Source organism: Ascidiella aspersa, chromosome 3, assembly GCF_963924565.1.
Source record: "Ascidiella aspersa chromosome 3, kaAscAspe10.2, whole genome shotgun sequence".
Lineage (NCBI taxonomy): Eukaryota > Metazoa > Chordata > Ascidiacea > Phlebobranchia > Ascidiidae > Ascidiella > Ascidiella aspersa.
This window is the reverse complement of record NC_139449.1, coordinates 28,776,330-28,789,739: the sequence shown is the minus strand read 5'-3', so window position 1 is coordinate 28,789,739 and position 13,410 is coordinate 28,776,330. Positions and strand designations below refer to the sequence as shown.

General features: G+C 36.3%; 1 protein-coding gene and 1 long non-coding RNA gene across 2 annotated transcripts; both read left to right on the top strand.

The window, feature by feature from the left end:
* LOC146161399 (carbohydrate sulfotransferase 10-like) lies at nucleotides 1-1,888 on the top strand. Its single transcript, XM_083385146.1, has 3 exons — nucleotides 1-279; nucleotides 748-954; nucleotides 1,379-1,888. Exons 1-3 carry the CDS (start codon nucleotides 1-3, stop codon nucleotides 1,886-1,888), a joined length of 996 nt encoding a protein of 331 aa, XP_083241272.1.
* A 5,632-nt stretch (nucleotides 1,889-7,520) lies between these two features.
* Nucleotides 7,521-11,038, top strand: LOC146161398 (uncharacterized). Its single transcript, XR_014494701.1, has 4 exons — nucleotides 7,521-7,805; nucleotides 8,065-8,207; nucleotides 8,476-8,646; nucleotides 9,480-11,038. It is a non-coding gene; the product is annotated as an uncharacterized LOC146161398 (long non-coding RNA).
* The last annotated feature ends 2,372 nt before the right edge of the window (nucleotides 11,039-13,410 follow it).

Sequence of the window (13,410 nt, the reverse complement as noted above, 5' to 3'; positions counted from 1 at the left end):
ATGCCTACAATTAACCCAACTCAACGTGAAAATAACAAATCTGATGAGAGACAAACAAACTTAAATGGAACATATGAAACTGATGGCAAATCACCAATCAGCAAAGCAATAGTGAAAGAAAATTGCCAGCTAAACGACGAAATGTTTGTTCGCCTGATGGATGCGATTCAGTTTGAGAGAAAATCCACGCTACTCAATGCTTGCACAAAATCGAATCCCGGATTTCCTGGCATAACAGATGGACCAATACTTAACGCATTATACTCCAGTAAATACAAAGTAAGTGCTATTTGGATCAATATTATTCAACGTATGTCAGCATGCCCGATGTATTAACTTATTTTGCTCTAATACAAATACGTCACAACTTAAGTAACTCTACCAGATTTAAGTCTACTGTGTAAATGGTGTACTGTTCGCAGTTGTTCTCCTAATAATCTAAAGCAATGTAAAATCAAACTTGGTTGTTAGTGGTGTTTTTTTTAACTTAAGCAAGCGTGCAGTTGACGTTTGTTTATGCAAGTTTTTTGTTGAAGATATTCGGCGATCAAGAAAAACAGATTAGGAAGAATTATCATGACCAGTCAACCACTCTTAAGTCACCGCGTCTTTAAATTATTTATCCCTCGTAGCATAAACTAAATTAGCGCACATAAGATCGCTTCGTTACCCTGGTAATAAACTAACAGAAATTCTGTCGTGAAAACTTCATCTCTCAATCGATGACATCAACTGTTTTATTTTCAGTGTGCTGTGTGTGTAATTTTTAAATGCGGATACACCAGCTGGTTGGAGGCAGTGCTTGTCATGGAGGGATACTACAGCATGGAACAGTACTTCAATAAAGAGATGCACTCCTACAAAGCTAGGAAACTAGGAGAAACACAGGCTAGCTTCGGATTCAACAAAGATATACAAACAGCAAAAGCACTGTGGAACGATGAAACGTTTTCGGTAAGCTTAACATGCTACTGGTTATTAGTTAATGTAATCGAAAATATGTTACGGAAAACAATATGTTTATGAACATTTAGGTTCGTTATTTACTTTTTTGAACAGAGTTGTTTTTTAGAAATTTTAATTATAATTTTATAAAATAAAATAAGAAAAAATAAGTTCCTATTACTTTATTTTTATTTTCAATGCTTCCAGATGACTGAATATTACAGTGGAAAAATGCTGCATTTATTTTAGTCTGTATAATGTCCACAAGATACAATCAGGCCCACCAATACATCAAAGCTAGGTTTAAATGTGCCTCCTAAAAGACAAAATGTAAAAATAGATTTTATATAAAACAATTAAGCAGGACAGCTGGCATGTTTGCTAAACTTTTATGGTGAATATTTATAAAATATCACTCCATTTAATATTGCAGATCATCACAGTTCGCGAGCCTCTTAGTCGACTGGTTTCTGCTTACCACGACAAATTGACGGTAGTTAGTCCCGACTTCAACAATATTTACGAAGGCATATCAAGACGAGTTAACAAGGAATTTCGTCATTTGAGGCACAGACCGGAAGAACGTAACGTAACCGGAGACGGCACAGCCACATTTGAGGACTTTCTAAATTTCCTGATTCTTTCAAAGAGTAGCGACCTGCATTGGGCCTTTTTTGACTCCAAATGCCAACCATGTCATGTTAAATACGACTATATTGTGAAATTCGACACTTTAAACGACGATATCCGGTACCTTAAGCAACGGTTGAATATTAGCGATTTTGATAGTCAAGCCTTTTTTCCTAAAAGCCATTACAAGACTGATTACGCTAAAGTTGAACGACAGTTTAAAGACATTCCAAAGGAATTGGCCCTAAAATTATTCGAAAAGTATAGAAGGGACTACGAGCTTTTTGGGTTTTCTAAGCCATCCTGGCTTTGATTTAAATCGAGAAGGTAGACTACCAAATAAACAGACTAAAAACATTTGGAAACTAAAACGACCTTTAAATGTTAGTTTGCTTTTTTATAAGTCACATTTTTATAGTTATTTCATTTTCTGTCCATGAAAAAATATTAATAAATGCAATGAACAAATGATTTTCGCTTTTCTTATTTTTACACTTGCAAAAAACCGAACTTACTTGATCCGAACCCAGGTTACCAATATGTTATTCTACAACAGTTAGATACAGCGTGCAACTGCACGAAATCTTTAATTCTCTCATATAATTGATTATTTTATGCAAGCCGTTTTAAGTGGCTTATCAAAGTATTTAAAAATGCTGGATGTCATAAGCCCAATGACAAACTGTATGCCACAACTGTATTATCTCCTGGTTTTCAAACTGTGCGTTGCAACGCCCTGGTACGTCGTGTCATTTATCGAATGGAATCACACAATGATTCGGTTTGGCATCAGTATAATGCTTCAGAGTTAAAAAAAACGGCATTTTTACCTAGTTGCGGTAACAATATTTGCATAAACCTACGATGTTAGGAAATACTGTAGAAAAATAGCGGTTGGTACCTCCATTTTTCGATACTTATGTACTGTCGCATTATACTTCATTTCTCCACCTCTTTTTATGTTGAGCAAGATTTTACCGGATCCGTCAGAAATTAGTGCAGTTCTGAGCAAAAAGCTAGGCTGACTTTTATACCTTGAGGTCGCGGCAATGCACTAATTGGGTCATTAGATCAGGGGTCGGCAACCTTTTTTGCAATGCGGATCGGTTTAAAACTGAAATTTTGTCGCGGACCGGCTTAAAAAAGCAACAAATGTTCAGTAAAGAGAATTTATTATAATTTTTTTCTATATGAACTTTAAGCTTGTTTTGCCGCAAAGAGATGTTCCCATCTAGAACATATTGAACTTAATGAAACCCGTTGGCCGCACCAGCTTATCAAAGTGAAGATATTAAGTCACACTTGGTAGTATATATATTAATAATGTTTTTCAGATTCTTTTTTTTGACCAGGCCTTACACAACACTTTCTATAGTTACGTAATACAAAAACTCACAAAAAATGAAGGCAAAATGAAAAAGTACGAACCACAGACAGACACCTGAAAAACATAGGATGGACATACGCAAAAGGCTTGCCAAATTGACTTTTTTGAAAACAATTTTCGAAAAAATGGCTTTTTTGAAAGTGGTTGATGTCAGAAAACTTATTAAGCCTTTGGGCTTTTTTCCGTTATTTTTATGAAGACTAAAACTAAAATTGTAAGGGTTAAAACTATAGAGGCTAAAAATTGCTAAAACTAATTAAAATGCCGATGTGTTTTCGAAACCTTTCCTGCTTAAACATTAAAATAAAAAATCATTTCATAATGGGACATTGTTTATAAACATTGTTTGTATGAATTTATTGGATTGCACTTTAGTGTGAGCGCGCTTGAACATAAAAATCTGATTTTTAGCCCATTTTTGGATATACTGTAAGTACTAGGAGTTAGATTTTGCAATATAACTATGCATTTTTGGATGTTGTGGCCACAGCACATTATTTGCTTTGAACCTCACGAGAGCTCGATACTAATTGTGATTTTTTTTTCATACTAATCAACCATTGAGTATATTTAAACGAAAGTTAATGTGTTTTTAGTATAAAAATACATTTAAATGTTTTTGACTCATTCAAGGTTTCTACGTACTGTTCGGGTTTAAGTCAAAATTTTAATCTGTCAACCCTGCTACGGACCGGTAACAAACTCCTCGCGGACCGGCGTTTGCCGACCACTGCTTTAGATGATCTCCCCGCATAGATAAAATAAAAATATTGGCACAAATTTAGAAAAACAAACGAACAAAAAAAACATGTTAAATAAATCGATAATACTTGATCAACCCGAACCCAAACGCTAACCCGCACCCTAACCCTAATATTGTGTGTTGATTTAATAATTATTTGAGCGCTGAAAAAAATTCGATGTGATATCACTGATGATGGCATGAGCATTTGCCGAAACGTTTGAATAATAAAGCATGTCTCTTTTTATGTCTATTTGGGCCGTTATTTTCACCATTAAACTTATGAACAGATCCGTATACAGTGTTCCAAATATAACTTTAATGCCAGAATTTTGCCCTTATCGCCTTACTATTGAATTTCAAGGTATAAAAGCAACTATTCTTGAATAAGGAAAACGTTTATCTTACTTTGGGTCAGCGGACACCCTAAGATATTGATGATTGGCTGGATGCACTTCTGGTAGGACGCACGAGCTGCTCTTTTGGCCCGAAAAGTATTGCGGATGTAACTTCCTTTGATAAAAAAAATAAAAGGGTATTCATGTTTTAACAGCCCTGGTGCTGCAAAATGGAACAAAATAAACTTGACATAGAATATAAGTCTGTGATAAACCACTCTTCTTCTTTAAAGTGTTCCACAATTATGAAACCAAGAACCTATTAGCAACCGGAGCACGATAATTGATGTGCGCAATATATTAATCGAACGTGATGTTCAGTACAGCGAAGATAGATCAGGTATTTGTTGTCTTGGAGGAACGAACGACTCTTGAGGAACCTCGTTGTACTGCCCGGTTGCAACGTCTGCAACAATACTTCAAAACACTATTTAAGCAATGATGAAAAAATATCCAAGACGTTTGAATGACCGGTAATGCAGGAAATGTCGTATTAAAAATGAACTTGCAGACAACATAGATTGCAAAAAGACTTTAATCATAACTGCGTTAGCGGAAAGCAACTACACTACGACGAACTTTAGGACGTAGCACACAGTGAAGTGACTAAACAGTTTTTTGCGTCTATCCTCAAACAATTTACCGGATTTTTGTAAAGGGCGATTTGCCTTTTTGGCCACCAGTCAATTGTAGTCTAGGTATAGGAAATACGTGACTTATTTTACCGTATTCTCATTTTACCATGTAGCGTAAAATATGTTGCAAATTACGCTACAGCTGGCGAGAAATTAATTTTATGGTGTAGTTGGTTACTTTTGATAGGAGTGTGAGAAACAGAAAATTGCGTTGTTTGGCTGGGTCATAAAGAGGATCACTTAGTCTAGAGCAGGGGTGGGCAAATGTATTTAATGGTAAGAGCCATTTCCGAAAAATATGAGGACCAGAGAGCCACAAATTTTTTCAACACCAAAAAGGCAATAATAACAGAATTGTAAAATAGCAAAACGGTCATATAGCTTGATAATAAACTGCAAAGCCAAAAAGGTCAAGCAAATCGACAGCATCTTGATTAAGACGTTTCGATACAAGCTTGTATCATCATCAGTTCATGTGACTGAGAGGCATTTTAAGCATCACTCATAAGAGATGGGACGCAATTGTGATCAGTCTGAGTTTCGAAAGTAGGGGCATTATTTAACATCTTCAATTGTTGAACAGGTGCAGCGGTGTTAACAAGGTGTCAACGTTCAGTTCGGGGCTGCAGTCTTGGATAGATAGCGACTCGAGTAACCGCAATCTAAAAACGTCTGAAGTCGATAAAAAAGACCGAGTCCGACTCGGACTGTACAGCCTGTTTTCAAACCTTTACGTACCGTAAATAAAAGGTGGCGGGTATACATCAACTCCTTTATAATGGGTGTCATATACCTCATACACCTACAATAACATTTAGTGTTTGTAATTTAATCCATCATAATATGCTATTCAATCTTTACAATTTACGGCCTTTTCGGTCTCGAATGTGCATTACCGCGCGTGCGAACACGTCGAACTCGGGACACGAGTTGTTTTTCGTACTCTAATCGCCAATTCCGAGTTCAATGAATTTAACCAACTCCTTCGAGTCACGAATCCTGAATCCGTCTCCGACTTTGCTGCCCTGGTGCGGCTAAGCCTATATCTTATTTTTCGGTTGTCCAGTTTGCTAAAATCATACAGTAAGGCTGGCGTGAGTTTAATAACAGAGCAAAGAGCATCGTTGTTCCTAAGGAAATATTTTTTAAATTCGATTACGTTCAATATAAGTTTAAAGAACCGGAATCGTCTAACTGCACCCGAACAACGATTTTCAGGTTTAACAGTAAGCCGCCTATCGACCACAAAAAGACAGACTACAAGTCTCATATTAAATGAAGTACGACATTTGTTTGTTTTATAGTTATTTAAGACTAGTGGTTAATTTGGTAAAACATATTTTCTAATGCGCTAAACAAAATAAAAAAATTGGTTAAAACTTTAAGGTGAATTTTCGTGTTTGTTAACGTCAGTGATTAAAATAACAAAAATGTTAGCTGATATTGACGTGAAAGTAATATTTTTTTTAGAGCCTTTTTGCGAAAGCAAAACAGTTTCAACCATGGGTGCCTTTGTGAGTCTTGCGTTTAGAACATTTGCCACCTTCGCCGGTAACGCAGCCTTGTAGGACTTAGCTTTGTCATGTAGTTATTTTTCCCCACAAAATATACTGTTTCAATCCCCGTCCAGACACCTATCATGTGTGCCATTGTGTACCTAGCTTGAATTTCAACGAAGCACAAAAAGAGGAACTAGAGAAAGAAAAGGAATTTGCCAGCATCGTACAACAAAACAGGAAATAGCACAGGTTAAAGCAGATAACCTGAGGCGTGGTATATATTGTGGAGCATAGGTTCATTGAAAAATGTGTTTGAGTTTGGGTACTTTTGCTAATCGTAGTCAGTGTATAACACAAGTGCATAAGTTAGTTACATGGGTACTGTTTCTTCCAATTTAGACAAAGCTAGTTTCTATCGTTTCGAAAGGCAAATGTTATTACTAAGGCGAATATTTTTTTGACTTGTCAAAAAAATTTAAAATTTTGTCAAAATTTTCACGTTAGGTCAAAATTTGTTAATATTTTTGTAAGTTAAAACCGAATAAAATTGCACATAAATCGCTTACAAAATTAAAAACAAACTAAAGTCAGCTTTTTGAAATTGGTCGTTCGGTTATTTTGAAATTTATGTTTCATTTTATCAAAAAAACTTGGTTTTGATATAAGTTCAAAGTTATTTTAACCGTATTATATCTTCATTAGAACAACAGTATAAAAACGCGTGATTAACGACGCCTATAGGCTATTTAAATCAATGTATTTCTAACAGGTCAAAATTTTGTTAAAATAAATTATTTTCAGGTCAAAATTTGTCAAAATTTTAATGTTTTAGGTAAAAATTTCCTCTTTTTTTGGTCAAAAATATTCGCCTTAGTTATTACACTTAAGGAATTAAAAAGCGATAAAAGTCGCGTAGATTGCCATCATCCTAATTAAGACGTTCCGATACGAACTTAGATTAACTGAAGATGATACTAGATGATGTCGATATACTCGATCTTTTTGAATTTGCAGTTCATTGCCAAGCTCAATTTCAGATCAGTGCTTAGTCTACCCAACTATTACAGTCAACGTACACGTAATTATACGAAGTGATAAAGGCAAAAATCGAAGTTCACTGATATATGTTGTGGCATACATGCATTATAAGTTAGATTTATTCGGTTGATAATCATGAGCATTTATAATAATCAACTTTAAATGCATATACCTGTTTCACGTATCAATACAACTTTCCATCAACAAAGCTACCACAAACATCTTAAAATCTCTTAATTTAAAATCAATTTAACAAAGTTTTCTGTTAATTTACAAAGGGAGGTAATTGTGCAAACCGTCCCCAACTCTATTGTCAACACGAACGTTCACAAAACTCTTAAGGTTTCAGGGGTTTTGACATTTTTTGCATAGTTTACCTGAAAGATGGCTGACGAAAACAACGAAGTTTGCTGGGGAAACGTGAAATGGCAAATGGTGCTCCTTCCGGTCCTGGCATTAACGCAGCTCGTCATGAACTGTGTCGCTCTTGCGATGCCACACAATATCGTCGGCAGTCGGCAACATCACCGCGTAAGTATTGGCGTGTTCTTACCGGGCAAAAAACAAAATAATAGCCCTTTACCGACGAATAGAACCGCATATTTGTGGATGCGTTTTTAACGAACGCCGGTTTATTCGAACTGTATTGGCTCGTTTAGAAACAAATGTATTACTGACTTACTGTAGACTGTGTTCAAAGTGTTGGACCTATACTGTTTCAATTTGTGACCTTAAACAAGTAACCCAACTAACCATTATATTTTTTTTTCGCATACTTCTCTTCCAAAAGTTCGGACGCGGCTGTCTACGCACAAGACCCAAGTGACTTGATGACAAATCTTACAGCCTCCACCCAAGCTTCTTACGTCCAAGTTCAGATCGGGCTTTTCTACGGGTTTATCAATGGTTTTATCGATGAAAGCAACAGGGAAGGCAAGTAAAAAATAGGCTATGGTTTGGTTGGTGACCAACCAGTGACAAACAGAGACATTTCTTGCTTGGTTAACCGAAAATAACCACACCTCACACAAGGACATAAATTAATTTCACTTCCTCACGTACTTTTGTTCAGCTTGAAAACCAACAAATTTGGTTTTAAATTAATTTCAAGCTCATGGCAACAAATATAGCTTTGCTTAAACTCCGCTAATTCTTCAAAATCAGAATTAAAATACAACTTATGTAAAGTTACTTTTTTTAGGCTTGGTGGCTGTATTTGGCTTCGCCTTATGATCGACCATCTCAGCTCTATTCACGTTCTTCTACGCCGTCCAAGTGTGCTTTAAGTGCTGTTCGGATACTTCGTTCGAGAAATGTTGCCTTCAGACCAGCGTGGAGCTAGCAAGCTTCGCCAGAGCAAATTTCTCGTCAGGTGATTTGCGAATTTGAATAGTTCTGAGGAGAGTTATTCACCTGAAGTTGTCTTCAGCTGACAACGCAGAAAAGCGCACTACGCAGACGCAGTAAACGGCCTGATATTATAACATTTAAATGCTGATGTGCTACGGTTATGCGTTTAAAAGTGGTATTGGCTTTCATGTACTAAACACCATTACACAATTAAAGTGATTCAACGATTAAACTACATATAGATTAAATTTCGTGAAAACGCGAATTACTTTAAAAGTTGAAAATATCCATGGCCCGCCAGGAAGCATCAAACGGTCGAAAAATTCAACAAAAAGTGACGTTATGTATCTTGCTGCCTCGAAATAACATTTCTTTTTTCTTCAACAGACGTGTTTTTCAAAAGGTTAAAAACGAGCCGAATACATTAGAATTTGCGAAGCAAACTGCCCATGACCTTTCTGCAGACGCAGCCCTAATTTGCGCTATACAAAAATATTACTTGGGATGTAACCGCTACCTTTTTCTAGATTTGTCATGCTTAAAAAAAATGTAATGGCCAAAATTAGGATAACCGAGCGACTTCGTGATTACCGTCACAAAAACTCAAACATTATTTTAATGAATAAATATGCTGTTGCTACCAGGCATAGTATATTTAAAATAGGCTCCTCTGGCATATATTTCTTTAACCAACGTTTCGGCTTACGTGATTTTACTTTGCGACCTGTTGGCTTTGTGTGTTAGTCCCTGATAAAGGCTTGCCGGATAGTAAGCCGAAACGTTGGTTAGAAAAATATATGCCAGAGTAACCTATTTTAAATAAAATATTATTTTAACTGCCTATCCCAACTATAGGAGTGTCGGACGCCGCTGTTGCTGGAATGATCGCTTTCACTGCTGAGGACATAAGCGGGAATACTTTTGGCTCCAGCTTTTATCTCACAATCGCCAGCTCGCTTGTCGCCCTCATCAACAACTTCCTCAAGGACCGCGTGAATGTGCACGTAAGAAGAAAGGCATCGCACCATGACATCAACGTTGATTCCGTCATTTAGAAACGGAGAGACTGGTTTGGCTGAATCTGTTTTTCAACTATATTCTGGCACTACACCTGAGTTATCATTTATAACATGTAGAAGATAGAAATATTTCACTGATATAATAGTATCAAAATCGTAATAAGAATATCAAAGCCCATACAGAAGTAGGTATCATTTTGGACTTTCGAACAACTCTTTATTCATTTTCAACATAGCTATGTCTAAAATGATACCTACTTTTGTATGGGCTTTGATATTCTTATTACGTCTTACTACAACCTCCAACCATTATGCTCCAAAGTATGAAAATCAGTGTCTAATTTCGATTATTTTATTTGAAGGACAAGACTATATATTTCGTTAAACATTTAGTTTTATTGAGTTTGACGTTTATCGATATTTAGAATCGTTTTGGACATTATTATGCCATGTAAATATGTGTTCACCATTTATAGTTGGTAGAGCATGGTCTTGTAAATATGTTGTATATTTTTATCGTCAGAATTAAAATACGTGATCTATTACTCTAATCACTTCCCGATAATAATTAATTGCTGCTATCATTTTTCCCAATGAATATTTTTTTTATGAATTAAAATGGACTCCAGCCATAAGACCGAAATAAGAACAACATTAACGTTTGAATAAAACACAGTTCTGGATAACCCAAATTAGGACCAATACCTTCATAGTCGTAATACGGACCAAATCGGAATAAGTCCTAAATTCGTCGGAATAAGACATGCACTGAAAGAATCAGGCGTAAACAAGTTTTTACCTAGCCCCACCCCTAAAGACATCACCAACTCCCCTAATAATTACAACCCAAAATTTTTTTTTCTAACCCCATCCATTACCCACCAATAAACCCAAACAGGGCCCAAATATCCGGTGCAAACCAGCGGCGTCCTCACGGCGCCATTTAAACTAGGGCGCCCCATCGTCGACATTAAAACGGCCGATGCCAGACCCATGCACCCTGGTCGGCCCATACACTCAACGTACAGTTTTAGGCGTTATTTTGGCGTTTTGGCCTTATTTCGATCATTTTAGGACTTATTGCGACAGGTATATGTCTTATTCAGACGGTTAAGTAATTATTTCTGTTCTGTCGTGGATTACTGCGTATTTGGCTTTAATATGTCGTTGGTCTTAATACTATGGTTTTATAGATTTTTGTGCTTTAGGTATTGTTGCTTTTTAGGTCTTATTGTGTGTTTCAAATAAAAGGCCTTTGTAAATAACTCAAACTCTTGTGTGTTCAGTTTATCCTGTTTTATCTTACTGGAATAGTCGCAACTTGCTGAGCAGTGCCGCCGAAAGAGGAACTGTACCTCAGATTGTTATTCAGCGTGACGGAATGTAAGCTACTATGTTGTTGTTCTACCTATGAACAGAAAAAAACATTGAAAGCCTCAAATCATTGAAAGCGTGCTGGGTCTGGCCTTTTAACAGAGCCTCATTTACTATTAATAAGTTCAACAGTAAACATTTCTAAAACCGATTTTGTATTTAATTTAAGATAAAAGAACGGGTTTTTTTCAGTTTATTTCAAATATATTTTGGAAATACGAATACAACCTTATAGGGTCTGCATCAAATGGACTCGTCGTTTCGCAGTGTAATTCTAAAGCATAACGTAACTTACCCTACTAAATACAACTGAGTTATTTGATGTTGCATTATTGGTTACTTTCGTTCACAGACTCTGTCCGTTTTATCTTTTCCGTGAATTAAAAGCGATATGTACACAATTTAAACTATTATTGGTCTGGTGTTTCATCTATTTGTTTCCAAGGTTGCAGAAAGCATACTTTGGGTAGCTTGCCGAAAAAAGAGGAACTATGTCTTACATTGGTATTCAGCGTGGCAGGGGATTGTACAAGGTTTTTGTTTATTTACCTTCCATCATCAGAACCATAAAAAGCTTTTTATATTTTGTTTATTCTAAATACACCGTTGGGACGTCATTTTACAACAAACTTATAATGTCTTGAGTCACTATTTTTCCTTACCCTTAATAATTATAATGATAATGTGGTTATGTTAAATACTATGGACGTTTGATTGCTTAGAACAACCACGTGTATACCAACACTGCTCTCCTAGGATTTTTCACCCCAACCCCTTGAGTTTACCTAGATAAATAGTTTTATAAAAATCAATTATATTCATTGACTTGCGCGGAACACTTGCACACGCTCCTACTGATATTTAAATGTAGTAGAGTTTGTACAAATTGGTTACTATTTAGCACCCTATACTGCATCTCAGTCAAAATTATGTCCTTGACATATAGGCGTATATAGATTATGAAACAAGTGTTCATAATTTTAAAGGTTTGTTGCGACTGTGCTGTTAATACAGCAATACTTACAGTTATTTTCTTTTCATCAAAGACAAGTAAATGCGCAGTACTTTCCTTGCTTGGTTTTAAAGTGAGCAGCTCGTTCGCCCTATCAAAGGTGCAGCCAGACAATATTTACTATTTTAGGGTGCCATCTGGCTCCTAGTATTGTAAACGCTCTCCCTGACTAAGAGTATTAGCTTTCGGACCTTGCAATTTACTAGTGCGATGTTAGGCAAAGTGGTTACAATTCGACTATACTAAACAGGGCCCGGTGTTTGGATGCGATGTAAACCCAGCGAAAAGCGCATAGCGTTATTCACCAAGATCCGAACACGGCATAATACAAAAAGCCAAGTTTATTACCTTGGACCATAGTGGTATGTATACACAGGGGCACGAAATGTTTTACTGTCTAAGCAAAGGCTAGCCTGTTGCTATTGAATTCATTGCGCGCAAAAGCAGCAATAAAACCGACGAAATATTCTACTCTTTAAACAGCTTCATAGCATTACAACTTTATTTTGGGGAAGGAGTGTAAAACTTAACAACAAGGAGTAAAAAACCTAAATGTAGTTCTTAACCACATAGTTGAATAAAATTTTATTACGGTCTTTTTGATTTAAAGTTTCTTCGCTTTTCCAGAATTATATTATACGGCGCGGTAAGAATAAAAATGTGCTATTTCCATATAAAGCAAAAACTTCTCGGCCGACAAGGTAAATGGTTAACTATTTAGTCTTAACGATTTGTGACAAAAGGATGTATTTTGCAGTGTTTCCTTGGAACCATTGTAAGAAAGCTGTGCCCTTTGTTTTCCTATCGACTTATATAGCGGATAAATCATTGAAAAGCGTTAAAAGGGATAGTTACATTCAGATGTACTGTGATTGAAGAAAGTTTACGCCCAATCTATTCAATACTAGACACTATGTATGGAATCACAGGCACTTTCTGTTGCCAGTTTGCTGTGCGAAAAAACACGTTTTAGTGTAATTCTTAACTAATATATAAAAAGGCCTTAAATGTATGAACCGCCTTGTAAAAAATATTTTTTACCGCCTTTTGTACGTCGTTGTTTATAAATCTGATTGTTAAGTTTGTACGTTAAAAGACAGAAACCGCGAGGTTACACCTTTGCAAAGATTCGTGGTTCTTGCTGAAAGAAGGCCGATAATGCGTCGTTAACTACAGGCTTGTCTTTATAATAAGCCTACCCGTGGCAAGTGGGAATAATGGATTGCTGCTTGGTAACTGCATTGGCGAGTCAGGGTTAGAAAACATGAACGAGTCGGGATTAGGTTACCAGCATCCTGTTGAACGGACTTTCGCGCGACTGGCATTACTTCCCTTGTAGAACAGTTACATTCATATAAAAGCAATCACCTATCTTCATTTT